The sequence below is a fragment of the Cyanidioschyzon merolae genome, chromosome 19 (assembly GCF_000091205.1).
Source record: "Cyanidioschyzon merolae strain 10D DNA, chromosome 19, complete genome".
Classification (NCBI taxonomy): domain Eukaryota; phylum Rhodophyta; class Bangiophyceae; order Cyanidiales; family Cyanidiaceae; genus Cyanidioschyzon; species Cyanidioschyzon merolae.
In genome coordinates this window covers 889,783-916,186 of record NC_010145.1, presented here as the reverse complement: position 1 = coordinate 916,186, position 26,404 = coordinate 889,783, and the positions used below count along the sequence as shown (strand labels likewise).

Below are 26,404 nucleotides of genomic sequence, written 5' to 3'. Positions count from 1 at the left end.
AGAAACGGACAACCGGATGATTGGCTGCGCGAGGCGCACTGCCCGTGCGCGGACGTGTGCTATCGTTGGCGTGCGGCGGCTGGCGAACATAGCCACGCTGCATTCTACCCTGCCGAGCGTATGTTGTTCACGATACGGAAGCGGGGCATGATCAACACCAAAACGCACCAGATTCTAGCGTCATTATGTAATGCGAGTGTGGAGCTTTTTTAAAACCAGGAGCGTTTCGTGCGAACTCCAGCTAAGCACCCTATCGCGGTCGTGCTTGCGTCGTTGTCATGCTGTTCGAGAGCGAAAAGGTCGCCTCGCCGGGAAGCGGCCATAATGGCAGCTGGGCGTTCGACGCGGACGTTGCCCCCGGCCCGTGGTTGCATACCTTGATAGGCCAGCAGCCGCTACGACGCCGTAGCTCCACGTCGTCAACCCGCTGGTGCGCGCACACGCCAATCTGGTCGTTAGAGCGCGCTCTTGTGATGCCGTCGTCACCACCGGACCGACGAAAGCGGCCGGCCGACTCGGGCGCGAGTCCAAGTGCACATACGCGAACGAGCTCACACGCACCCGCGACACCAGCGCAGAAAACACCGCTCGGGCTCGGTCGACGGCTCTTGATGGAGGCGAGCGCTGGCGCTATCGCCGAGGCCCTAGTTGAGTTTCTCCTGTACCCACTCGACACGCTCAAGCAGACGCAGCAGCTGCCAACGGCACACCGCCGGCTGATCCACTCTCGCCACGCAACAGCTGCAGCTGCTTCGACACTGGCGTGGCGATCTGCCTCGGGCCTGCACTGGCTGGGTCCAGTACGCGCATTCCAGCATGCCGTACGTCGTATGGCGGATGGTCGCGGTTTTCGCCAGCTCTACGCCGGTGTCCTGTCCGGCGTGATTGGTTCACTTCCAACTGCAGCGTTATTCGCGATCACGTACGAGTCGGTGCGTCGAACGCTACGTCGAACGCGCCCCGGTGCGTCTCATTATCATGACCAGGGTCTGCGTGCGAACTCGGACGCGGGCCCGAGGCTCTTCTGGGAGTCCACCACCGCAGCCGCTATGGCAAATATCGTTAGCAGCCTCGTCGATACGCCTGCGGAGTTGATCAAACAGCGCGTGCAGTCATGCCTGCAGCCGAATATTGTCGCAGCAGCGCGACACCTTTGGGTTCATGAAGGCGGCCTTATGGCGCTCTGGACTGGGTACGGGTCGAATCTCTTGCGAAACTTGCCGTTCGACGCCCTTGAGTTTGGGACGTTCGAGCAATTCAAACAGATCACGCAGCGAGTGCAAGGTCGCGAAAGACTCGCCGAATGGGAACTGCTTCTGCTGGGTATGAGCGCCGGCGGTCTCATTGGGGTCATCACCACCCCGCTGGACGTGGTGCGTACGCGCATGCTGGTCTCTGGCACCCAGCCGGGCCGCCCCGCAACCTCAGTCTTGCAGGCGATCAGAGCGCTGCTCGGAGAGGGTGGTGTCCCTGCACTCTTCCGGGGCGTCATGCCGCGCGCAACCTGGGAAGCGGTATCGTCCGGCATATTCTTTATGTTCTTTGACTCGTTGAAGACGTGCTTTGGAGTACAGTTAGAGCCAGCGAACGATTCTGATTGAGCTAACGAAGTACGCGCTTGGGCCCGTGCGTCAACGCTGTCTGTCCGGAGGGCGCCCGGGCACGCTGCTTGCGTCCGTGGCGTCGACGTCGCGCATCGCCATCATTCTCGTTATCGTCATCACCATCATTATCATCCTCGTCGTCATCGTCGTCGTCGTGCCATCGCTTGCGCTTCTGTCGCTCTTCCTCCTTGGTGCGGCGTTCGAGTTCGTCCCAGTCGAGGCCTTCGTCAGAGGAACTGAGCTCGGCTTCACCTGCATCGTCATCACCGAGTTCCTCGGCCAAGTCAATTGCTTCCTCGTCAGCCTCGAAAGATTCATCATCATCGTCTTCGTCATAGTCGCTTTCGGAAGATTCCGCTTCAAAGTCTTCGTCGCTAGGAACGTATTCTTCATCCTGATCGGAGAGATCCGCAGCGGCCCCGCCAGCGCTAGCCTTGGTCGCGGAGGCACGTGTTTTTGCGCCGGCACCAGCGTCGTCTCCTTCCTCTTCATCCTCATCTTCAGAGGAAGAACTCGACGCTTCGGCGTCCAGGAAACGCCAACCGCCCTCTTCGTAGAAACCCTCGAGGTCTTCTCGAATGGTGCGCAGCACCGTGTTCCAATTCAGATTCGATGGACCCTGATAGAAGGGGATATTGACGGAATCAAGCCACTTTTTCACCGCGTCCAGCTCTGTGCTCGGAACTGACGAGATGCGGATCCATTGAGTCTCACCACGACTCGGTTCCTGTGCGAAATTCTTCATCACCAACACAAGGTCAAAGTTTTTGAGCGAGTAGGTCACGCGTTCAAAGTGAGCTACTTCGATATCCTCCAGCGAAATGATCACCGGTGGAAACTCGATAAGATCAACGAGACAATCGCGCGTCGGCATCAAAAAGCGCTGCATCTTATCAGGAGCACCCTCAAAGCCCAATTCCCGATACGGCATATCGAACTCGAGCTCTTCATTTGCTTTGGCCTCTACCTCTTTGGTAAACTTGAAGAACAGTTTGTTCAGACGATGCCGATTCTCCCGTTCACGCTGCTCCTCTTCGATTTCATCGATATCGAAGGGATTCCGTCGCGTATCCGCGAGGCGGACGGTCGCATCCATCACCTCGGTGTAAAACTGGATATCAATTGTTTTGCGCTTTCCCACCATGATCGGCGTATGCAGACGGAAATGAACCAGCACGATGACCTCGTTACGCGCCTCTTGGAAGAAGGCGTGCTTCACGTTGCGATAGAGAATGTCCACAGCGCGCTGTTGCCGCGAGCGAAAACGCAGACCATTGACATGCGCTTCGAGGACACCCTGGTTTGCACGTTGACCCCCAGCGCCCAACGACGGGCGAATCGACACGTCAACAAGATGCGGGATGCGTCTCGGGTCGGTCTCAAGAATCAGAGGAGCCTGTTTCACGAGCGTCTCCTTCTCTTGGGCTTCCGTTTCCCGGCTGGTAAAGCGTTTGCGAAGCTCCTTGATCTTGCGGAAGACCTCGCTCAGGTTGGCGGCACTTGCGGAGCGGAAGGAGAGTTCTTTCAGCACGAATCCGGGGTTATCGGGAAAGAGGGATAGTCGTGCCGCGGCGCCGCTGACACCTGCGGGGGCCGTCAGGCCGCCGGCGCCCGAGGCACTTGCCGTCGACGCGCTAGTGCCAGGCACAAGGAAGTTGATGCGCAGGTACGTAAAGCCCGACTCATCGGACTTGGAGGCATTCTTGATCGTCGCGATGTGAAAAGGAACGGGAATTCCCGTGATTGGTGCCAGGACGACTTCGCGTTCCATATCCACGAAGAGTTGGCGCGGTCGTAGCCCAGCGGGAAAGTCTTCAACTCGCTCGTAGGCGCGATAAGCATTCAGCGCACGAAATCCTTTGCCCTCGGCGCTGTATTGGTCCCCTGCACTGGATGCACTCTTTCCCAGAATTCGGGTACGCGATTCACGGAGCTTTTGCTCGGCGAGCTTCTGCTGGTGGAGTCGAATGCGCTCCGCTTCCGCAGCTGCATCATCATCATCAGGAGCACTAGATTGTTGTGCACGACGGCGGGTAACGATCGACGGAGCACTGGGTTCCCCGGCGACCTGCTCAGAAGCCAACGCTTCAGAATTCTTCCCCGCATTGCCTACGGTGCCGTCATCCGCTTCCTCGTCGGCGTCCATATCGAGGAAATAGGTTACTTTGGCAGGGCTCTTGGAGGCAGCTTGGGTCAAAACTTCCGCCCCTTCTGGATCCGCACCACCAACGAGTACGGTATCTGCTACCATGAGCGCGAGTGTACTGTTCTCCCCAAGCCGCTCCAGGCCGACCTGAATCTGGAACGTCATTCCGGAACGAAGAATTTTGTGGTTCTGTTCGTTCAAGAGCCAGGTTGAGTCTCGGAACTCGAGACCAATGCCAAATCCGACGTGTTTCCCGGCAAGGTGCGCGGCGGCTAGCTCCTCTCCGAGCTCTTGAATGGCTGCGTTGTAGGCAACCCATGCCTCCTGCTCCGGGCGCAACGCGCGTCGCACCGCTTCCAACGCTTGCAGCGCCTTCGCGTACATGCTGCGGATGGGTTTCTCCACATCTATGAGAAAAGTGCGCACCACATTTGCGCAGTACTGATGATAGCGTGCACCGATCGAGGCGAGCACCAGGCCCGTGCTCAAATTTTGTTCATTGCTGATTGCACTAGGACGCAGGTCGAAGGGACCATCTCGTCCACTCTGTATGATCGGTGGGTATGCGGCTTCACATTCACTGGCAACAAGCTGCACACCAACGGTTGCTGGTGCGAGCAGTCGCGCCTCGACTTCCTCGCTTAGGCGATCATGCGAAACTGGTGTGTCCTCGTCCAAAATGCTTTCCATCCGTTCCACAAAGTATGCCTGGCAAACTTTCGCGCACAGATATGAGGCTTTCCGGATATTTTGAATTTCATCGGGGAGTTTCGCAATGAGCAGGTTTCCAATCCATTCCGCTGCATTCACCGGAGGTGGAGTGGCAACGTCCGACCCTGCCGCGTCTCCGAAAACGTAGGCGGTGCATTTCGCGGCAAAGTCACCCTGATGTACGTTCCGCTCCTTCACCAGGGCACCCAAATTCAATGAGGAACGCGCAGGAACCCCCGCCACGGCAAGCGTCTTCTCCAGGTCACGCTTGGTTGCTATCCAAGCGGCTACCAGGAACCAGTCTGAGCCCAAGTTGCCCCGTAGAAGGGTTGCTTTCGGGGTTGAAGACGCTCCGCTACGATCGTCGTTCACTTCGACACCATTTTGATGGCGGTCTGCCTCATGGTGACCCGCGGATAGACCCAGCGCTGGGGCAGCTGTCTCTAGCGCGGCCCAGATCTCGGCATCTGCCGTCCCGATCCACAGTACTGACGCGGCGTCGGTGTGCTGCAGCACCAGAGCAGTCTGCTGCGCTTCCACACCAAGTATGTACATAACCAAAGCATAAGACTTGCGGTAACCGGCAGGCTCTCCAGCTGCGAGCGCTCCCGTATAAACGAAGAGCGCATCGAACGTCCTGCTTGCATCGAGCCATGCGTCGCCAACTCGCGCCAAACGTGCCTCCAGATCACCTTTGAAAAGGATGTTCGCGGTTGGGCTCCTCAGCGCTGCTTCGGACGCAGCTGCCTGCCCAACTGCTGCCATCTCTGTTGCTTTGGCGGAGCACCGGCCCCAGTGTGGAACAAGCGCACAGGCCACAGAGAGTTGCGCGCGCTTTTTCAGTCCGCGGGTAGCGTACGTGGATGCTGTCCATGTTTGTCTAATACCAAATTGTACAGCATTGAATCAACCTCGTGCTCCGAACGTGTACTCCCGCGCGCAACCTCGAAACGCTCTGGAGCACTTGCTGTGTGCATGGGCGGGTATCGTAAACTCGTCGAAGATGAAACGACAGTTGTAGACAGCAGAAGCATCTAGGTGAGCAAAGTCGAAGAGCGAAGGCTGATCGTGCCCAAAAACAGGCGACAAGAAGATCGGTTGCTGGAGGTCGGCAGTGGTATGACGGGAGCGCTGTGGCGAGGTGTGCTTCTGCTTGTCTCGAACCTGGAACGTTCCCTTGAATTCTACACCCAAGGCCTGGGTCTTCGGGTTGCGCAGCGTACAGAGCAGTGGGCTGCGCTTGACGCACCGAACGGGTTGCTAGAGTTGCACGAGACGGATACGCTCGCGTGTAGTCTCACAGGGTACTCGCCGCTTCTGCGGTTTCAGGTCCACGATTTGGATCAAACAGTTCGTGAGTGCCTTGCACAAGGTGCCGTTATGGATGGTCCAGTACGACGGACAGTTTACGGTGCAACCGCGGTGACGTTGCGGGCCCCTGACGGTCATATGCTAGCGCTCTACAATCTGGAAACTGGACCTGCACAAAAGAGTGTCCCGGCAGATACGGTGAAAGAGCTCATGGCTGCGGCTGCTGCGAAACGACGTGCTCCGGAATGAAGGGCATGCCAAGAGGAGTGTCTGGCGTTTGGTGCTGCGTCCGAGACCTCATGCGAGCGTCTTGAAAAAGAGTCTAGGTCTTTCGTTTAGAGTAACGTGTACCTGCTGGATACAATGATGTATGCACCGTTTCTACCAGAGGATTAAGTGCGAATTCTTTCGCAGTGTGAGGTTCGTGTCCTGAACGAGTTTTGTCACTGTTGTGCCAACTGGCAAACTCGAAGCAACGTTCTCGCTTTGGAGCGCAAGGGAAAGCTAGACCACCTGCTCGGTGCTCACTTTATTCGGTTCAGGTGGCTGCGCGCAGCCTATAATGCCATCTTTCGTAGCAATTTTTGCTGCTTTTTAGACATGCGCTTGATCTTGTTCGAATCACGCACAATCTGCACTTTCGTGCCGGTGCGGAGGGCGTTGGCTTCACGTTCGGCGCGCATTTGGGCTCTTCGCTCTGCTTCAGCTGCCCGCTGTGCCCGCGCCTTCTCCTTCAGGCTGCGCTCTAACTTTTTTACTGCTTGCAAACGTTCTCGATCCGCCTCTTTGTCTGCCCAGGTTCGCTGACGTTGAGCCTTCGCTTTCCAGACGCAGGCTTTTGCGCGATGCGTCCTTGGGGTTCGCCAAGCGCGACGCAGCGTATTCACTATCAGCTGTTTGGCGCTTGGTAACGTGATTTCTGTCGCATGTCCAGAAGTCGCTGATGTAGCGTCCATACTTCCCGTAAAAAACGATCAAGAGGCGTGGCTCCCGTCGCTTGGCGCAAACTTTGGAAACGTTTGTACCTTCCGCTTGCTGGACGCATGCGCGTGGAGCGCGGGCGAATGACCCAGCGTGCGCCAGTGGACAGCGGCTGCTTTTTTATTCAGATGCGGCGCGAGAGATCCACGAATCTGGAGCAAATAGTTCATTTATGTATTTTATGTGTCACAACGAACGCTGCGGTATCGTACCACTTTCGCTTTTCTGCGGCGCAAGGGCGATACATCGAAGAGGTTTCCGTCCGGTGATCTTGGCAGATATGCAAAACCTTTGTCCTTGGATTGGCATAAGAGCATTTGATCGAACAAGGCTCCACGCAGTGTGCAAGTACTGCCGCGAATCACAGCAAAAACAAAAACTCCGACGCAGACGCCTTAACACCGGTCGAGCGTAGGATCCGTGATATGCACTTTTTCAGTTGACGAAACCGTTACTGAGACCGGGGATGCCCGAATGCGCGCTTGATACCCGCGCTCGGAGCGGCATCCATCGTTCCACGCTCTACTACCAAATTCCACTAGCTACACTTTCCCTCGGAGCTACCGATAGTTTTCCGGGTAGTCATGCGCGCTGCGTGTGTGCCACACGTGTCCGCGATAGCGCCCCTAGCACCGGTCCAGTCGTGCATGGAGCCAGGACGGCGTCCCAATACCACAGGGGGCGTCAGCTCGAGTCGTGCCGCACCTGATAGAAAGTCGGGTCTCGAAGTCGATACGTGTTGAATCACTCAGCGGATAGAGGCTTGCCTTCGGTGCAACACATGCTGGAGAAACTTGGTTGTTGGGATGAGTCCCGGGAGCCACCTCTCCTTCGCGATCTTGTATGAAATGCGTTGCCGGTTCGCGACGTGGACGTTTGCTTAGCATCTACCAGGGCGTAGGTGCACAAAGCACTGGGCCCGTGTGCGCATCCGGTTCGCAGCCCATTCTGCCTAGCAGGTTATGTGATGTAACTCTCTGCGTCAATAATTTTGCAGCAATAGATGCAAGGGCGTCCTCCGCCCCCAGCAGACTCGACTGGAACACTGAACTGCTCGCTGTGTTCCAGCGTTCAGGTTTTTGATTCGGAACCTTTCCTTGGTGCAATGTCTTGACATTGGAGCTGCGGCAGTATGGATTTTCCGAATGCCTTCATAGTTTTAGGATTCTCGATCGACGACTCGGAGTGGCTCCCGCGACGCTTTGCTGCCGGAATTCGTTGCGTCACCGGAATCAGGATGATTCGCGACGCCACGCAACAAAGATTCGTAAAATAACCTGCACGATTATCTGAGGCATATGTGCAAGCGTTCACTCTTCTTCTTTCCTTGCGTATAGCATGGTCGAAACACGCATTCTGCAAGTTTTCGGCGAGCTTGTTGATGGACAACTCGCCGGCGTCGCTATTACCGCAGCCGGATAGACGAGGAAGAAAACACGACGTCATTTTTTTGCGGCCTTAGAACATGCTCGTGTTGATTTTTCACCAAGCTTGGCACGACAAGGAACCGATTTCGTTCGAAGCACAAATTCTACTCTTTTTGTGCTCGTTGCCAAAATCGCCTTCAACAGCAGCATGCTCCGTACCACGAGATAAGCACTCAGAGGCTCCCGTCTCTTCTATTTTCATAAAAAGACGGCTGGTACTCAGACCCCGATCGTGGCATCGATCACTTTCGGTGAACACTACGTCAACGCTTTGCAAGCAGGCAGCGTTGGCAGATAGGAATCTCCTGACTTGGTCTCCTGTCGAGATTCCACTTCCGGTAAGTGCATCATCTTGGGCAGGATCGCGTTTCATAAATCCTCCATCGATTGGGACAGCACGCGCTTGCACCTTCACCAGAAACCGTACTCACCGAAGGCCTTGCCAGAGGAAGGCCATGGTCTTCGGGTACGGCACCGATCGTGGAAACGCAGGCGGGCATGGAGGTGCGCTTTTCATACTCGTCAAGGGCATGTACCGAGCAATGAAGCAATCGTCCAAGCGCGACATGGTGATCCTCCGAACTCGAGGACGTGTGGTCGACATACCGGATCACCTGATAATCGTCAAGTGTCACCGATGCGAAAAACGCTTCGAGTCTGCGAATAAAAGAAGATGAGCGTTGCGAGCGAGGCATAGATCGCGACCTCATTTTGTGCATGACTGCCTCGACAGCAGCAGGAATCAGCGACCTTGGACTCGGATACTGCAATCAGCATCCTTTGACTGCTGATAAGGGGTCTAAGAGCACGGGTTCGACCGCCGTTTTTTTTTCTGTTCGGAAATGAGAGAGAGAGAGCGAGAGAGGAAAACGAAGCTTTTGCAGAAAAAGCCAAAAAAGCTACTGTTCATGACAATGGAACGGGACACAAGCTTGTGTGTGCACGCTCGAGTGAGCAAATCGGAGCCTGTTTTACTTTCCACTGACACGGGCGTATCGACAGACGCAGCGTAAATACCCTACTGGCCACTGGGGCAGAGGGTATCCATTCCACATTGCGTATGCGTATTCTGGCAAGTGCCTGCGAACCGTATCACCCCCCAAACGGTAATGACACCTTGCGCTTTCGTTGCAGCACCTTTTGCTGTAACGCTATTGCCTGAGCAAGTTCCGGTATGCTAAGCAACTTGTGAAATATTCAGACGGAACATGTTCGTTCAGGTGCCGCTGAAAAACGCACGACGTAGTCGGGTCTGGTATGCTGTCTCAGCTCGTATCGTTCTCGGACGGTACCGTTGTACGGCTTGCCGACGTGCTCGGGTACCGGTGGTGGTGGTGGTGGCGTCCAGCTGACGCCACCACCACCACCACCGCCACCATCACCACCACCCGTACGAGCAGCACGTTTCACTGCTTGTGCGCTTCTGGTTGTCGGGAGCGCGCTCGCAGTTTGGCCCCAGCTGGCGCTGCGGTGGTGCTTCCCGCCGCCGCACTTCTCAGTGGTCTCCGTACGCTTGATAGGCCTCGTTGCCCAGGGTTTTGGGATCTATTACTGGTTTGCAGCTGTTTCGCCCGGCGCGTTCCTCTGGTCGACCGTCTTTTTCCGGCTTTATCTGGCTGGTGTGCTCTGCGCCTGGACTGTGCAACGAATTGCGACATCGAGTTCGCCGGCTGAGTCTCTCTCACTGAGTTTATGTCTGGGGAGTATCGCACTCGTGAATGGCATCGGGGCTATGTTGATGTTACGAGGACTGCGTAAAAGCACTGAATACTGCCCTGGTGCATCAGCGTCGAAGCGTGAATGCATTCCAAAACACAACTCGCATCCATAGGCAGCACAGCAGCCTGGGATATTTATCACCGTACTCCGTGCGATTAAGCTTCAGTGACGCCGTTTTAGGTACAGACACAATCATGCGCTCGATATGGCGAGCTTGAAGCCAGAGCGTCTGGTTTGTGAGCATCGTACGCGACCTATCGCATCGATGGCGACATGTGAACTTTCTTGGAAAAGTACGTTCCACCGCTTATCGTATTAGTGCACAGCGTTCGGCGCGGATGAATTTTACTCGACATGTCACATCGACGACGACGTGCGGACCTTTTCGGAATATTGCGAACCAGTCGTCTTCTTCGTCGCAACGTGGGGCTCCGCATTCGTTCAGGCGTGCAGGTGCGGCCACAGGAATGTAACTTTTGGGTTATGACCGATTGCTCGGACTTGAGGTTTTCAAGGTCACCAGACCTTCGATCGCTGATGGCCGTGTCTAGCGCATACCGTAACCTACTCGAGAAATTTGCGATAGAGAGAACGTTTGTGATCTAGAGAAGCAATCGCTCCGACCACGTCAACTTGGCAGATGCACGGGTGCATTGAATTCGTGGCACAAAACTATAATCTCGAGCTGATAAGGGGATCTTCGAGATCCCATGAGCTTGCACAGCTGCTTAGGCGGTCTCTGGTAGCGAGATACCCAACCGCCTGCGACCTGTATCGCCATGTATTATTAGGTTCCTGCCCTTGCGACCGACAACAACAATGCAACATTCGCCGTGTAGTCCGGGGCGACATGCCTTCGATTCGTTCCGGAAAAACATCAGCGAGGTAAAGCGCTCCTTACTCGCCCAGGGACGCCTATACGCCGCTCTCTCTGTGAAAGTGGATCCATTCTCCTAGCGCACAGGACGCTTCTGTGGACAGTCATTCCGAGGTCAACTGCCGAATCCAAGTGCCCATACGAATGCCTCTACATGGACATCACTTTGACGCTGCGCTGACTGCCCGAGTCTTTGATGCGCACCGACTGGCGTTCGCCTCGCCGTCAGAGCTCGTTAGGCAGCATAGCGCACCCTATACCGTCTTGAAGGATTCGAGCGTAACTTGTTTCTCACAACGGCCTCCAATGACGAGTTCAAGATCGCGCAGCGTTTCCGAAAGATCACGAAAGGTCATCATAGGCTCAAGACGACTCGGCTCACTATATGAACTAAGATGCGCGGGAAGCGGTTCCTCGGGCAGAGGCTCCTGTCCCTGTTGACGCCGATGTTCGTTTTCAGCCCGGCGCCTCCGTAGCCATTCATGCTGTTGATTCTGTATTCGGATATAGTTCCGAAGAAAGTGATGGTATCGGGACTGCTCTCTAGTGACCTCATCGAGATCTTGGATCAAACCGCCAGCGGTTTCCTCCACGAGCACCCCATCGCGACGCAGTGAGAGCCTCTGAACATCAGAGTCACAGGCAGCAGCGTGTTCTGTAAACTTTGCGTTCTCACGTGCTTGTGGATGCTGAAGAGCGCTCCATGCCAGATACTGTTCCGAGAGCGCTGACGCGTGTACTGTGAAAGGAACGTCCTCGATCATTGTCTGGGAGCAGAGCCCCAGATCGCGCAGCACTTCCGAGACAAACGTTGAGCCGGCTGCGACGCGACCGCCACCTCTACCGTAAGCTTGAAGCGCTGCTGACCCCTTGTTTGAGCTTCCCGAGCCTCCGACTCGATAATCCATGAGTCTGCTGTACTCTCGCATGAACGCATCGGAAAGGCGGACCACGCGAATCCCGAGCGTCCCGCTACTGTGTCTCCGTAGTGGATCAAATACAACACAGACCGCATTTTTCAACCAGAACTGGTGTTGAAACTGCGTCTCCGTCCATTCTGCGTTCACAAAAGACGATAGCTGCCTCGTATCGCCAACGCAAAACCAACCCACAATCAGATTCTCGCGGGACGCTTCTCTTAGAAGACGACAACGCTCCCACAGATAAGTGCCCCTCTGCTGCATCTGGTTGGCTATCACCGCAGCGGGCAACGACGTCGGTGCACTCCCCGAAGTCGAGCGACCACCGGCAATGACGCTCAGACGGGGAGCGGGAAAGGCTGCTGTGACGTGCATCACGTCACCCCAGACGAGAGCGTCAGCTGTTTTGGCGTCGTCGCTCGTGGGGTCACTGCGTCGCTCCACTTCTAGGTAGCCGACGAGCTGGCCCGTGCAATAGGCTTCAGACGCAGCGCCTTCCATTGATCGGACACCAGTGCGTTTGGAAGCGCTTCCTTTACCTGCCCGTTGCCATTCTTTCACCAGTTGCAGTAGTGCAACACCGGATATGACAACAGAACGCACTTTGGGAAGTTTCTCGAGTAGCGTCTCGCGACTGCGTGTCGGCAGGAGGCGTGTTCCTACTGCTGTTAGGGTGTCAGGTCGACCAACGTTTCTGCGCAACAGCAACTCCGAGTCGCTCATTACTCGGTCGTCTTCAGCGCTCCCGCGTCCGGGATCCGCATCGCGGGTGCCATGCGACGCAAGCCGCCGCCCACTACTCGCAGCACTTGTACCTGCTGTCGTGGCAGCCAAGTACGCCCCTACTGGTTGCCTTACTGACGAAATTTTTAGACCATCTGACTCAAATGAAGGCTGGTTCTGTTCGCTGCTCATAAGGATCTCTCTCCCCAGCGTCCTAGCGGGATGTATACGGTGCACGTCCGACAAGTCAAGCAACAGTAACAGAGAGCGCAGAAAAGTAGGCTGAAGCGGCGCGACGGTGCAGACGCGCGGCAATGTGGCCACTGAAAACTGCAAGACGCCCAGCCGGAAGGTACCCTGTACGCGAGTGCTTTCACACATGCTCGCATAAGTACGTGTTTGGATACGGACGTGCTTTTATAAGTACGAGTATAAACGCGTTGAAGCTTTTACTCTAACGTGTCCGCAGTCGGGGCACAGGTTAACGTTAAAGGTCGCACAACAGAGAAGCGTCGGGCAGGGCGCTTTAAAAGCAAAGCTACGACGAAACGTGTGTCTATGGCGCAAGCTATCCGTAGGTTTATTCCATGGTACCTACTTGGCGTGAACGGTATATCTGCCGGGTGCATTATTGAGGATAAAAGAAGAGCTCTCCAACACCAGTGGCGTATTCCGGAGCGCGACCTTATAGCACTGGGCGCTGCTGGGGGATTTCCCGCAGGCTACCTCGCGATGCGATACGCACATCACAAAACTCAGAAGAAAAGCTTTAGGGAGAAATATGATAAGGCAGCTTTGTTTTCAGCAACAGGTTGGTCGTTGATATTCCTGGGCTTACGAAGACCGCGTCTGGGGTTGAAGCAAGCGCCCAAGGCTTCCTCCTCGCCGCTGACGTCGTCGAGACGACCCATGACGCCTGGTCGCTGAGCTTCCAAGGTTGCACCACCTTTCCTGGTGCGGACAGAGAATGCACACACATCCAAAACACTGTGGAACCATTGTTCGCCGGGTCAGATACGCTTTAGCAGAGGGAGCGCGCTGCTCTGCGGTGCTTCGAGGAACCGCTCATGAACGCAAACCAGCCCTAAGCGATGCTTTCGTTATCCGCGCACGACGGAGCGTAGAAACCACCCGCAAACGCTGCTCAGCTCCACGACATGGCTTGTTGCCCGTTTGCAGCGTAGAGTGAACACCATCCGAAAATGCACTTCTCGTAAAAGTCATTCCGCTATCCGTTTGCAACGCGGCGTGCTTCGCAAAATGTACACCACGACAACATTTGAATGCGCAACTCAAGTAGTGCCGCTAGCCGCATCGGGCGATAGCTTGTTGCTGTCGAGGTACGCCTCGATGAGCACATCCTGCCCAGATCCGATGACCTCCATCCGACCAAGTCGTAGCGCGAGCGCTTCCTCCATGTTGCGAACACCCAAATCAGCGGCAATCGGCGTCGGGCTCGACCTGCCCCCGACGAGCTTTGGGGCTACGAATACAAGTATTTTGTGGACAGCTGATTCGCGCACCGCTGACGTCGCAAGGGTACCACCACACTCCCAGAGTACCGTGGTGCAGCCGTAGTCGTAGAGCCACTGCATTAGCGCCCGCGTCGGCGGCAAGGGAAGTAATGCATCCAGATACGCAATCTGGACACCTCTAGAGCGTAACGCAAGAATCGCCTCTCTTTCAGCAGCATCGAGCTCCTTCGAGGAAGAAACTTCACCTGCAGACGACACTGCAAGCACCGTCGGGGCCACTGATGTATCCCAGAGCTTTGCGTCAGGTCGATCTCGCCACAATCGTGCAGCGCTGGTGCACATGACGACACGCAAGGGCTGGCCATATCCCAGTTCAGGTACATCGATGGATTCCTCCAAACGAACCGTCAGAGCGGGATCATCTCGACGTACCGTACCAGCGCCGACGACAACAGCATCACAGCGAGCGCGTAGCTCATGCACATACCGTCGACTGGTCGCCGAACTCACCCATCGAGCATCCCCTGTTTCCGTCGCTATTTTACCATCCAGACTCATGGCGTATTTGAGGATACCAAGTGGAGTCTGATGGTGGATGCGATGCTGAAAGCCCTCGTAGAGTTTCAAGCACTCGGCTGCGCGAGGTCCAAACTGCACCTCGATACCCGCTCGTCGAAGACGCTCCGCACCGGAACCAGCAGTTCTGGGGTCTGGATCTCGTGTACCGATGACAACCCGCGACACCTGTGCCTGGATCAGGGACTCGGTGCAGGGAGGCGTTCTCCCGTAATGGTTGCACGGCTCGAGCGTCACGTAAACATGCATACCTCGTGCAGAGCCAGGTAGTGCGGCCACGGGCTCAGAGACAGTCGCTGCCAGGTGCTGGTTTTGGTGCGATGACGCGTTCCTCAGCGTTGTAAAGGTCGCCTGCAAGGCGTATTGCTCCGCGTGGGGGTAGCCCGCACGCGGATGGAAACCCTCTCCGACAATGCGACCTGTGTCAGGGTCGACGACCACACATCCGACCGGGGGGTTCGGGGACGGCCTTGCCATTAAAGCCAGTTGAATGCAGCGGTCCATGTAGGTCTCGTCGGAGACTGCACAACGCGGACTTTGGCGTGTAGTTTGCTGCGGAGAGTAGCAGTTAGGGCAGCGTCCCCGCTGGGCTGCTCGTTTTCGGGCTCCGCCGCCGAACCACGAAGGTTCTAGACGGTATTCATTGGAGCTCGGAAGATGGAGACTTTGCGCTTCAAAAGAGGAGCGCTTCTGCGCAGGCCATGAACCTGAGTACGCCCCCCAGGCCGGCGATCTCTGCGGTACACCAGAAACGACGTCGGTTGTCAGCCAGCCGTTGTTTCCTGCAACACTCGTACCGGTAAGCACCTGAAACATGGACCATAGATGCCCTTCTTCTGGCTGTCTGCTGCTGATCAAGTTAAGACTGCTGTTTGAGTGTTCTAGGAAAGCCGCCAACTGCCGCTGGCAGTGTAAAACGCTTGTGGGGCAAGTTGCTTGGCAGTGCCAGCATCATGTGCCATCGGCATGGATCCCAGGTAGTGCAGCAGCCGCGGCCGGCACGAAGACACGAGACTACGCTGCCAAGTTATTCAGCCGGTTCCATCCAAGTGCGGGAGGCATACCTTTTTCGGTAACATGCTTTCGTTGTCCAGCGGACATCAACTGAGGATACGGAGCTGAGAAAGCGTGTTACGGTGTGCAATTTTTTCTGTTATCCAGAGCAACGCGGTGTCTGCATGCCTCGGGAACTCGGTTCAACAAGTGCTCTCTCCATGGGACGAACTTGAGGAAAGAAGGACGCCTTAGCCATACGAAGCACGTCTGACTGTCCGCGCGGCAGCGTACCAAGCATTATAGCGAAGAACGTGCATCGTTCGTTGTCCATTGAAGCGCAACAATCTAGAACCGCAGGTTCCGTTCGATGCGCATGCTTTTCCTGGTGTGCGGCGTTATGCGGTATCTGAGGTCAAAGAACGATCCCTGGTGCGCTGGCGGGCTCTCCAGCGTCTTCAAATGAGAACGCGCTGCTGCTCTGCCGCTTCTACGGTGTGTGTGTGTGTGCGAGCGCGCGAAAAACGCGATATGTATCAGCGCTCCAACTATGCTTTCGGGCAGGTGCTGTTTATTCCCTTCCAAGAGCATCGAACGCGTAAGCAGCTGCAAATTTATTCATCATCTGGTCGGCTATGCTCGAGACGGTATCTCAGATCGCTGTCCTGGTGCATGCTTTTTTCAGCAAACTCCGCGAACTCGGGTCCCTATGGGCGTTCTGAACAAAAGTCCGTTGGATACCTTGACCGCGGACGGCTGAGAAGGTACGCAGATATCCGATGTCTGCGCTCAACGATGATGCCGTCAACTTCGTGCCGAACAAACGCGTCTGTAAAGCTTCCGCCCAAGACGCAGGCTGCATGGAAATGGAGCGATACTGGACGTCTCTGTCGATACGTGGTCGATATTGAATGGAGCTGCAGCTCGAAGCGTTTCATATTCGGCTGCAGAACGTGCTCAAGGTGCACAGCTTCGCAAGCGACACACCATCGCGCTTGACTAGATGAAAACCTGCAGCGAAGTGTGCGGGTTGGCGGTACCGCCGAGTGCGCTAGGCTTGCCTCGTCACCGCGCAAGGCACGCGGATGCTTTCGGTTCTTCGGTGGCACGAGCGTTATGCAGCTGCACGCCAACGATCATTCTCACTCGAATCGCAACCGATCGAGCTCGGCATATGAAACACAGCGTCGCATGCTTGGAGTTTTAGACTTATTGAAAAAATCGTTGGTGCGATCTGGATAGGGCGACAACGGCTACGGTACCTTTTACGCTGCTGAGCGAGAGTTCTGCCCCCAAAGAACCATAAGATCTTGGCAGAGAAAGCGCTCCAAACCGAACGGACCAGCTCCATCCACATCAACGCGTGCTCCTGAGCAGTGTCCTGGGTCTAACGGATGTATGTTCGAACTGAACCTTGCGGTGTTCCAGGCGCGCCCGGAATCGGCTACTAGAGAATCCCAGGCCTCCACGAACATCGCCTGATTGCTCCTATTCGCCGTGACGCTGGTTAGGCCTCTACTGAAAAGCATCCAGTTAATAGACACAGAAAAACCGTGAGCTCAGCTATACGAAGTATTCAGAGCCGCCTCCAAACCGCCCGCTGTTTTCGATTCGCTGTTAGGCTGCTTAGGCCTCGGATACGTAAGAACCTCGTTCATGGGCACTGAGAAACGGTGCTCGGGGCGCTGCACGCTCGCACGCTCTAGGGTCGTACTGCTCTTTGGGCGATCTAGACGCTAGATGGCTCGCACGCGATCCGGCTCGCACTAGGCGGCACCCGCGCCGTGCCGAAACGATCCAGAGAGAGCACTGCGCCCTCACTCGTTCAGCTCCTTGGACTGCATGATTTTTTCCTGTTTCATCGCCTTGAGGACAACCACTGTCAGCTGTTTCCCGGCTTCAAAGTCTTCCTTGATTTTAGCATGCACGGGATCGTTATCGGGGTCGAGCTTGAGGTCCTCACGGGTTTCACCCTTGTCGTCCATCAGCGAGCAAAAGTTTTCAGCGTCGATGTCGATTAGCTGGTACTCGGAACGAACCACCACTGGTTGGTACATGGTATGGCTCGTTGGTGCAACATCCTCATATTTCTTGCCCGTAAATATATCAAGGCCCACGATATTGGCCTTGGCATGTCCGTGTTTCCCGGTTTTGCTGGTGCTCACATCCACACACTTACAGGGCTGCCCCTTCAACACAACATACACGCCTTTCTTCACCGCCCCGGCTTGAATCGGAGTCACATCAGACGCTCCCGCATCACCGGTCGCCAAAACCTCGAGATCGTGCTGCTCCGCCATCGTTTCCCGCAGCCGCCGGCGTTCGCGTGCTCAGCGTCGTCGTTCGCAGCGGAGGTCCTAGAAAATCTGATCAGTATTTTAGCTCCGCCTTGCTGACGGAAATCCAGAGTGCAATAACAGAGTGTGCAGTAAACAGAAGTCCCGAATTCTTGGCAGGCGCACGTCTGCTCAACGTCGCCGGATGCTACGTCAGTTTTCTCAACCGGAGTCCTCACAATACGCTTTGCAAGGTTATGTCGAAGCGCCGGCGCATGTGATACCTATGTCCATCATCGTCGTCGTCGACGACGATGGCGACGGCGACGCGGCGAGGCCTCGCACAGATGGACGTGCGCGTGCGCATCCAAGCGCCACGGGCGGTACGGGAAATCCCCAGACCTAGGTCAGCCTGAACTGGGACGGTTCCAGATCGCTGACGCGGTTATAGACTCGAAAGCATGGGGCTCTTCTCATTGTATTCAACACCAGCATTTGCGTGTTTTTGCGGCGACTGCTGCGTTTTCCTCACCACTATATCCTGCTTTAAATACGCCGGTCTCTCCTTTGTATCCGGCACCGTTGTCAGCCGTTGACGAAAGTTGTTATCAGTGCTCAAGTCCATATTTCGAAGTTTCAGGCTGTTGTACACGCAATTCATGAAGGCGCCGAAGTTGTGAGCTACATTTCGCTGACCATTTTCTCCTTTTCTGAAGGCAGCCTCGGTGCAACTTCCGCCGAGGTGACACGGGAGACTGAAGTCAGGTGTACACATATGTCCCATACGCCTTCTCCGCCGAGCATCGCCATTTGGCACGCGAACGCTTGCCTCATCGATCTATGCATGCCCGCGAAGGGTACCGGGGGCTCGCCTCAGTACCCTTCGCCTTTTCCGCCACCGTGGCCTACGCTACGATCACGGGGTTCTTCTGGCCGATTCCCACGGCAAGTGCTTTGTCCGTGACATAAGGAAGCGCACGCTGTTCCATTCGATGGAGGATTTGTGGGGCGCGATGTTGTCTATGACGGGACACGTACCGAAAGGAATATCCCGAGTGGAGAATCCTTCGAAAAACTTCGATCGGTGTGCGCTCTCCACATCCAAAGCGGTGACGGACTCTCCAATGGAAGCGATTGCTGCGGTGAGTCAGGTGCGAGTGCAAAAAACTTTTTTCCATGGAAATAAAAGGAACTGGAGCATCTCAAAGCATATTCCGTGGGCGATATTACGCTGCTGTCGAATGCAGTGCCGTTGATGACCCGAAAAATAGTAGGATTTGCCTAACGAATCAAATTGGTGCTGTAACGTAACAAGATCTTGGAACTTTTGGCAAGAGTTCGTGAACAAGGAGTCAAAGGGCGTGGGGCTTTTCTCCTCGTCAATCCAGCGGCGCGCATTGCTGCGCCCGCATGTTCCCTGAAATAGAAAGATCGACAAGATGAAGAATGCGTGATTTTAGCTTGCTCAGCACAAGAAACGGAGAAGAGCGGCGGTTTTTACGTATTACGTGGATAATGAAATCGGTAATTTTACGAACGCTTGCTCGAGGGTGTCGTGAAAGAACCTTGATTCAAGTGTCGTCACGAATTCCACCAGCAAAGCGTTGCAACAGCTACGCCAAAATAGACGATCGAGACTCCTGACACTATGTTCAAGTCCGTACGGCCTCAAAGCTGGATTCCAAGTGCGGAGGCTGTAAACCTAAAACTATTCGGGAGAACAATCAAAAAGCACGGGCAGAGCGAGTAGTTCAGTGTTTCATTTTCGTCTGATACCGGTGTAGGTCTGGTGCGACATCCGAGACGCGCTCCCGGATGCCGATATCCATTGAGCGCGATCGGGGATTCCCCGATCGTGTCGACGATCCTCCATCCTGGAAGAAACGCTGGCCCTGTGGTCGATGCCGGCTCGTTCCTTGCGGCTAAGACGCTGCGTCCAGCGTTATAGGAAGTGCGGACGGTGCGCTGTACACCGATTGCGGCCCTCCTTGCCTCCGCATATCGTCGCACACTCGGGGATGCCCGGTAAGATTCACTGAACCTGTCGCTGAAAAGAAGGACTGGCTGCATCTTTGAAGCAATCATGCCTTTCCATGCGACCGAGACGGACCTGTCTGGGGCTGATGTGAGACAGCAGCGTCAGCAGAACAGCTGAGATCCTTCATCTAGCACGTTGCAGATTTTACGTATACGATGACGCTGGCAAACGCGTCGGTGTGCCGCGGTACCAGTCCGTACATCGCTGCGCGGCAGTGCTGCAGCCGGTAGTCTATCAGCGTGCATGCGCGCCGCATTCGCGTCGCTGCTCCGCAAGGAGGTCGCTGCGTTGGTTTGCCACAGTTGCTCGAGGACGTTTCCGCATGCTGCTGTGCGCTCGGGCTCGGTAGCATGCTGCGACGCATACTCGTCCAGAGCGTTCGTACATCATCAAGCACTGCGTGGCGCCGACCTGATGATAATGACAGAGCAGGTGCGTGTCTCCAGCCAGGAGATGTTGCGAAGAAACAGGTGCAGCGAATCGCTCAGCTATTTCGTGTCTTTCAGGGAGAAGGGATGGCGTCAGGGTATGTTTCCTTTGGGAGCATCCTCAATTTTGTGGAAACTTTACCTCTTGCCGCATTTGGTGACGAAAGCAACGTCGCTGTATTTGCGTCAGAACTTTGGATATCAGGGTAAGCCTCTAGCTGCCTCTCTGGGTCCTCTATGTGAACGCAAGTGCGGAAGCCGGAAGAAAACCTTTGGAGCATGACTATCGACTCCGACCAGGTGAACGATGCTCGACAGCTCATTTCAGCTGTGTGCACTGAACATTCTCATGTGATATGAAACCGCGTTCCCAAATAAACTCACAGTCCCTTTACGCAGCACTTTCTGACTCTCAGAGCTCCATTGCGGCGTCGAAGCGACGCTTCCGCGAAACTCAGGGCTCATAGCAAGTCTGACCCGCCGCCTTCCCAATCACAACGTACGCATAAACCTCATCGTTTAGCAATTCAACGGCTCCAGCTGCTGCAAGCTTGTACAGGCCGCTGCGTACCGCCGGTCCAAGTTCCCGCGTCACGATATCCGTAACCTCGAGGGCAGCAGCATAGGCGCGGATGCCGCGCAGACCGTCGCCTCCCTCTCCGGCCGGACCAGACCAGTTGAAGAACGCCGCGGGAAACTTTCTCGCTAGTGCGACGCCTGCAAAATCAGGGCTGCTCCAGCCGACCGTTTGAAACATAGACTCCACCGCCGACTTGGTCGCGTAGCTGCAGCTGCCATTGTTCACCTGGTCGACAGTGCACTCGCTCAGCATTGCAGCGACATCGGCCGCACCCATTGTGAGCGCCTCGTTCAGACATAGACTCTGATCGATTTCGTACAGTGCGTTGACTAAAGTGTACTCGAACTGTGTATAGTTCAAAGCAGCAGCAACAGTGGCGTTGATATGTGGACCAGTCACATTACGGCCGCGGTGCTCGGCAGCCTCGACTTGTGCGAGCACACTCGGCGGGAGCGGAGGAAGCGACGGCGCAGGTGTCGTTATCCGTAGCAAGGTATCCGAGTCGATCTCGATCAAAGGCGCAGCTTGCATACATGGCGCGAAGAAGAAAATACTTAGTAATAGAAGAATAGCGTAAGGTAGATGAAAACGACGCATCAATGAAGCAATTAGAAGGAAAAAGCACGCGCAGTTTTGCGAGCAACGACACAAACCACCAAATATTGCCTAGCCAGAATGCGGCGCGCTCGTGGCGCTCCGTCCCCAGGTGATCGTCACCGGAATCGTTGCGCCTTTGGTGCCAATTTTGGCAGCTGGGCACCGCTCGCTCCAGTTCGCTTTGATCGGCTTTTGGCGCAGCGTCTATTCGGGTAGTGCACACGAGGCTGGCAACTAAATATAGTGTTTCCTGATTTGGCACAGGGCGAGTTCCATTCAGACGAGAGGTTGTGCAATTCTAGACCAGATATTGGATCGCAGGTATGCGTTAAAGGTGACGCGAGATGCGCCTCATCTGGTCAACGAGCGCGGATAATCACGACACATGAGCACTCCCTGGGGACGTACGCGGCGACATCGAATCGTGGAACACGATTATTGTTTACGATTTGCCGAGGAGAAGCGTTGCTGGAGTATGTTTGCGGCGCTTTAGCACAACTGAATCGTGGAACGAACGATGCCAGTGCCTTGTTCCATGGCAGCATCCAAAGCCCCTGTATCCTGGACATTGATTTTTTCACGCAAATTCTTCAGCATTCGAGCACACTGCCCATATTGAGTCACCGGGAATTTCCTTGCAAGTTCGGTCAACAAAAGCAGCTCGACGCTCCCGAAGTATGAGGCATTTCCGGATGCTAACCAAAACATTCAGGACTCGATGCAGAAAGTGTTTGCGCGCGTGGTTGCCGGTGGAATCCCACCGCAACGAGCCTCTGCGTTGGGATTGCCTCGCCATCCGACGGTCGACCAAAGCACCGTAAACCATTTCGTGCATTTGCCTCTGTCGAGACCGCTTCTTCTGTAGCAGTTGCGGCGCGCATTGGTGCTTCTAGTGCATGTGTATCGCCCTGAATGGTTTCCGGCACTCGTTGGACGCTTTTGTCGAACGAGCGGGAGTTTAGTCATTGCGCGCGAATGCACGTCGAGCTCTATGGGCAAAAACCAAACATCTTGTAGGTCGTTTCCCCTTGAAAGTCTTTGAAGTTGGCGGCTCTCTGCTCATTGGCTCAATACGAACGAAAGAAATCGGCGACTCCCAGGGAGGCTCAAGATCACTGTCCGTATAATAGAGTATTATGCAGAAATGATAGGGTATAGAAATATACAGTTTAGTATCGTTTCTCAGAAGCTGCATGATTGGGTCGCGCATCTCGGTCGTGGCGTCTAAGCTCACGCGACCGCTCCCTCTGCAGCAGCGCTATACCTGCTGCGTTGCTGTGCGAACGCGGTAGCTTTCCGGTAGTCCGCGAGTTTTGCTCTCAAGTTCTTGCGCTTCCGGGTATTCGAGCAAAAGTTTTCGCGGTTCGAGAACCACCTCTTTGTGCGCTCGAGGATAGAGACAACTCCCGACGGCAAAAGCTTTGGAACGTGTGGCCGTGTGACAGAGCCGTTCGACCTCAGACATGGTAGAGACGCACCAGACCTCGTTTATTCTTTGTGGAACCAGTAGTTTTTGCCAGTCTCGGTCGACAAATAGGTGTCAACGACACCACATAGTCTCCCGTTCGGCTTGCGGGCGCGTCCAGGTGCCACGAGTGCGCCTCTGGGCCGAGCAGCGCGACCTGCCCGCAGGGGCTGGCCCTGGACGAGCGCCTGCATCCGGTGCAGCTCGTGCGAAAGGCAGCGAACCGCCGCCTGAGAATGAGCCGCAACCGGTTCAAAGAGGGACGGCCAGGTCGTTCGAGAACTTGGAACGCACAGCTGATAGGGCGTTTTCCACAAACGTTAGTGCCCACAACGACTCTGACCAAGTGACAGACTCGACCTCAAGTGAATTAGACGACGGTCTCGTGCGTCCGGACGATCCGTCGTTTCTGCGAACGGAACTTGAACGGCGTCGAAACCAGCCTGTTCGGACGATTGCCGAACGGCGGCGGTTATGGCGAGAGACGCAGCGAAGACGCGCTACCACGGAGGAACAGCGGGCGCTCCGGGAAGCATTCGAAACGGAACAGGGCCTGCCGCCCGACATTAATGTCGAGCAACTCGAGTCTGTTCCACTTGTTCGTGAGTCTCTGAGTGGACGTGAACGCGGCGAAGACTACTGGCTGGATTTAAGCGAGTTGACTCGGCAACCGGGCGAAATCCGCATGCATGAGCGTCCACGACTTGCGCTTCTGAGTGAAATTTTGGCTGGCCGATGGCGAACACTCGGCCAGAAAAACAATGCGAACAATCAAATGTCCGTTATGGAGGAGGAACTCGAGTGGCGGCGACTCTTGCAGGAGTTAAAACGATCCGATCGAGTTTCGATGCAGTTCCAAGAGCTGACGGAGGAGGTGCCCATGTTACCAGGCGAGAGCGTCGAGGAGGCACTTAGCAGAAGTCGCCTCGCAAGCGACCAGGCTGTGGTGCGATCTCCATCGGCGGCGAATGATTCCGACGAACTAGATTTGGCGATGCTGTTTCAGCTCAAGGAGCTGGAACCTGTTTTTTCTCGTATTACAACGAGCGTAGAGCGACGGGGATCGAGTTCAGTGCTCGTAATCCGCCGTTACGTTCCGCGTATTTCAGCAAGAGTCTTAGAGCTGCGGGATCGGCGACTTCGACGTAAGCTGCGCCAAGAACAAGGTCGACTCTCAGCGCGAATGCAGAATCGCGTACGGGCCGAACTTGTACTGCCGTACTCCCAGAATTGGATAGCGCTGATGGTCGTCCTTATCGGAATTCTTGCGCTCTTAACGTGGCGCTTTGGTCAGTCGGGCCCAGTAATAGAGTTACCCGACTTGTAAGGGAGCTAGGGTCGTGATCTAGAATTGAAAACTAGCTCAATTCGCAATCGACAGCACGGCGCTTTCTAGGCAGCTTGGCAACGCAAGGCGGTTGCGGTTTCCGAACATGCGCCTTCACGTATCCGGTCATCCATGAAGAGTCCGGAACGACGACGCATCATCTGATGGATAGGTAGACATCGAGAGATGAGCACTGCGTCGATGATGATCCGCGTCTTCCGGCTAGCTGCGGCATGGATCAAGATGCATCTCTGCTTGAGTATCCAAGTCCGGAACATGCTCATGCTGAGTCGTGTGTTGCTTTCGTTCACGTGGGTCTCGTTACTGCAGCGGCGGTTCTTACGAGCGTGACCCAAACACAGGTCGGATACCTGTCTTGCACGATCATTGCGATGGATGCACTCAGACAGGGCTTTCTGTGACCTGAGGCTTCTAGCGGTATCATGGAGAGCTCGAGAAAAGCATCCATGTGTATTTTTGGTTGGAGATTCCGAAATTCTACTCAGCAGGTCAGTTTTAACAGTTGAAACTGGTGTGGAATCCGCAGCTTGAAGGTTAAAATCTGGTGAGGTCTCGTGGAAGCATGCAGCTGGAATGGTGCATTGCAGCTTGCGGAACCGAACGGTTAACTCGTTGGGCTTCTCGCCACCGTGATAACACCTGCGTATCTACGTTTTGATAAAGTGAGAGTGCGTAGAGGTGCGTTCTCGCATTGCGCAAAAGGCTCTAGCGTGAGCGGGTCTGTTGCGGCCCGACGTCTTCGCCCAAACTGACGCTGGCTACGCTGAAGTCTTTATGCTAGCGACCAAACCTGGGCAATCTCCATCTCATGCGTTGTGAAATATTTTCACCGAGTGCGCTTACCGGGAACCCGGTGGAGAATGTTCGTTCTTCAATCAGCAGCCTCATGCGGACCGCGTCCAGCGAGCAGCAAGTTGAAGTCGTTCAGGTGTTGCATGCGCACGGGCTTGAAAAGGAGCGATTGCGACGACGCTTCGCAACCTGATATGTTTTTGTAGAGCGCATGCGCGAGCAGGCGACCACGCGTCTCTTCGACTGCAGTCCTCTGATCAGGCGAGCGCGGTCGCCACGTGGAATGTTTGCGGCAGTATTGGCTTTCGAAATGGATACGAAGTATCGGTGAGCTCTTTACAGGCATACGCAACACCGGTTTCGACTCGATGCACATTCGTCGTGAAGGAACGCAGCTTCACTTGTTCGCAGCGGGGAGCGGTAATGAGCTTCGCGTCGCTTTCCTCCCACTCATTGGCATCTGCCTCAAGGGCAGGATCGGTGTAAACCAACAGATCGAAGGAGCAAGGCTCATCGAGCAGCGGCAGGAACGTTACCGATGCAGTAATCTGCCGAATGATTGCCTGGATTTCCCTCATGACTACAGATTCGTCCCGAGGGACGCTTGAATCCTCAGTAGCCCGCTGCTCCATATGGAGATCGAAGTGCCATCGTTCTAGAATACGACCTGGATCGGCAGTGGCAGCGAATGCGAGCACGACACGGTGCACAGACCCTCGCAGGACCCACAGGCGCAGATGACGTTGCAGGATGCGCTCTATGTAGGAGTCGAGCTGGGCTTCTTGTGCGACGAGGACGCTCGTGCCGAATTTCGAGGCACGACGAAACATCTCTGGTGGATAAATGCCCCTCTGGTATAGAATAGAGTAGATCGCGCACCGCAGAAACTCAATGACCGTATCCGTGCTACCACGTAATGAGATCGGGGCTTGTTCAGAGCCTGCAGTCGCCATTTTGGTGTAGAAGGAGCAAAACAGACTTCTGTTCGAACGCGTTGTCTTGCTCGGGAATCTAACAAGTGTGTCAGTGAGCGATATTTAGCCAAACTTGGGTCGCACACCCAAGTAAACGCGCCAGCCCAAACTGTGCAACTCTCGCAGCGCTGTTCGGTTCTTCAGTGAGGCTGGCACCTGCCGCCCGACGGCGTTCAGAAGGCCTTGCCTCGGGGTTCTGCGCTGCAGCCAGTTGACGTCCAAACGACAAAATAAAACAACCGAAATCTGGCTCGACTTTTGTTCGGGAACAGCAAAGCGGTTACGTTCCAGTGCAGGTGAACTTTTGGTCCACGAGAACCCTCTACACGACTTCACCTTCGGACGCTTGTGCGAAGCGGTTGCGGCAGCTGAGTCGCGCGCGCTAGCACCGGCAAGCTGCTGGCGGGACGTCGCCAATCGAAACGGCTGCGCGTTGCCTCTTT

The 26,404-nt window shown here is 55.4% G+C and overlaps 11 protein-coding genes across 11 annotated transcripts, besides 2 other annotated features; 4 read left to right on the top strand and 7 right to left on the bottom strand.

Annotated features, from left to right (window-relative positions):
* Positions 1-278: 278 nt before the first annotated feature.
* Positions 279-1,601, top strand: CYME_CMS359C (similar to putative mitochondrial carrier protein; the record flags this gene model as incomplete). Its single annotated transcript, XM_005538917.1, has 1 exon — positions 279-1,601. One exon carries the CDS (start codon positions 279-281, stop codon positions 1,599-1,601), a length of 1,323 nt encoding a protein of 440 aa, XP_005538974.1.
* A 1-nt stretch (position 1,602) lies between these two features.
* Positions 1,603-5,226, bottom strand: CYME_CMS358C (chromatin-specific transcription elongation factor; the record flags this gene model as incomplete). Its single annotated transcript, XM_005538916.1, has 1 exon — positions 1,603-5,226. One exon carries the CDS (start codon positions 5,224-5,226, stop codon positions 1,603-1,605), a length of 3,624 nt encoding a protein of 1,207 aa, XP_005538973.1.
* A 354-nt stretch (positions 5,227-5,580) lies between these two features.
* CYME_CMS357C (hypothetical protein, conserved) lies at positions 5,581-6,021 on the top strand (the record flags this gene model as incomplete). Its single annotated transcript, XM_005538915.1, has 1 exon — positions 5,581-6,021. One exon carries the CDS (start codon positions 5,581-5,583, stop codon positions 6,019-6,021), a length of 441 nt encoding a protein of 146 aa, XP_005538972.1.
* Positions 6,022-6,329: 308 nt separating this feature from the next.
* On the bottom strand, positions 6,330-6,728 carry CYME_CMS356C (hypothetical protein; the record flags this gene model as incomplete). Its single annotated transcript, XM_005538914.1, has 1 exon — positions 6,330-6,728. The coding sequence occupies one exon, from the start codon at positions 6,726-6,728 to the stop codon at positions 6,330-6,332; it is 399 nt and encodes a 132-aa protein (XP_005538971.1).
* Positions 6,729-9,411: 2,683 nt separating this feature from the next.
* Positions 9,412-10,720: a sequence feature (possible transcribed region).
* Positions 10,721-11,030: 310 nt separating this feature from the next.
* On the bottom strand, positions 11,031-12,611 carry CYME_CMS354C (eukaryotic translation initiation factor eIF-3 subunit H; the record flags this gene model as incomplete). Its single annotated transcript, XM_005538913.1, has 1 exon — positions 11,031-12,611. The coding sequence occupies one exon, from the start codon at positions 12,609-12,611 to the stop codon at positions 11,031-11,033; it is 1,581 nt and encodes a 526-aa protein (XP_005538970.1).
* Positions 12,612-12,977: 366 nt separating this feature from the next.
* Positions 12,978-13,346, top strand: CYME_CMS353C (hypothetical protein, conserved; the record flags this gene model as incomplete). The annotated part of the gene is made up of 1 exon (XM_005538912.1): positions 12,978-13,346. The coding sequence occupies one exon, from the start codon at positions 12,978-12,980 to the stop codon at positions 13,344-13,346; it is 369 nt and encodes a 122-aa protein (XP_005538969.1).
* Positions 13,347-13,711: 365 nt separating this feature from the next.
* Positions 13,712-15,286, bottom strand: CYME_CMS352C (diaminohydroxyphosphoribosylaminopyrimidine deaminase / 5-amino-6-(5-phosphoribosylamino)uracil reductase; the record flags this gene model as incomplete). The annotated part of the gene is made up of 1 exon (XM_005538911.1): positions 13,712-15,286. One exon carries the CDS (start codon positions 15,284-15,286, stop codon positions 13,712-13,714), a length of 1,575 nt encoding a protein of 524 aa, XP_005538968.1.
* A 1,994-nt stretch (positions 15,287-17,280) lies between these two features.
* On the bottom strand, positions 17,281-17,763 carry CYME_CMS351C (eukaryotic translation initiation factor eIF-5A; the record flags this gene model as incomplete). The annotated part of the gene is made up of 1 exon (XM_005538910.1): positions 17,281-17,763. The coding sequence occupies one exon, from the start codon at positions 17,761-17,763 to the stop codon at positions 17,281-17,283; it is 483 nt and encodes a 160-aa protein (XP_005538967.1).
* Positions 17,764-18,137: 374 nt separating this feature from the next.
* Positions 18,138-20,590: a sequence feature (possible transcribed region).
* Positions 20,591-20,659: 69 nt separating this feature from the next.
* Positions 20,660-21,382, bottom strand: CYME_CMS349C (hypothetical protein; the record flags this gene model as incomplete). Its single annotated transcript, XM_005538909.1, has 1 exon — positions 20,660-21,382. The coding sequence occupies one exon, from the start codon at positions 21,380-21,382 to the stop codon at positions 20,660-20,662; it is 723 nt and encodes a 240-aa protein (XP_005538966.1).
* Positions 21,383-22,845: 1,463 nt separating this feature from the next.
* Positions 22,846-24,174, top strand: CYME_CMS348C (hypothetical protein; the record flags this gene model as incomplete). Its single annotated transcript, XM_005538908.1, has 1 exon — positions 22,846-24,174. One exon carries the CDS (start codon positions 22,846-22,848, stop codon positions 24,172-24,174), a length of 1,329 nt encoding a protein of 442 aa, XP_005538965.1.
* A 1,070-nt stretch (positions 24,175-25,244) lies between these two features.
* On the bottom strand, positions 25,245-25,940 carry CYME_CMS347C (probable mitotic spindle assembly checkpoint protein MAD2; the record flags this gene model as incomplete). The annotated part of the gene is made up of 1 exon (XM_005538907.1): positions 25,245-25,940. One exon carries the CDS (start codon positions 25,938-25,940, stop codon positions 25,245-25,247), a length of 696 nt encoding a protein of 231 aa, XP_005538964.1.
* Positions 25,941-26,404: the final 464 nt, after the last annotated feature.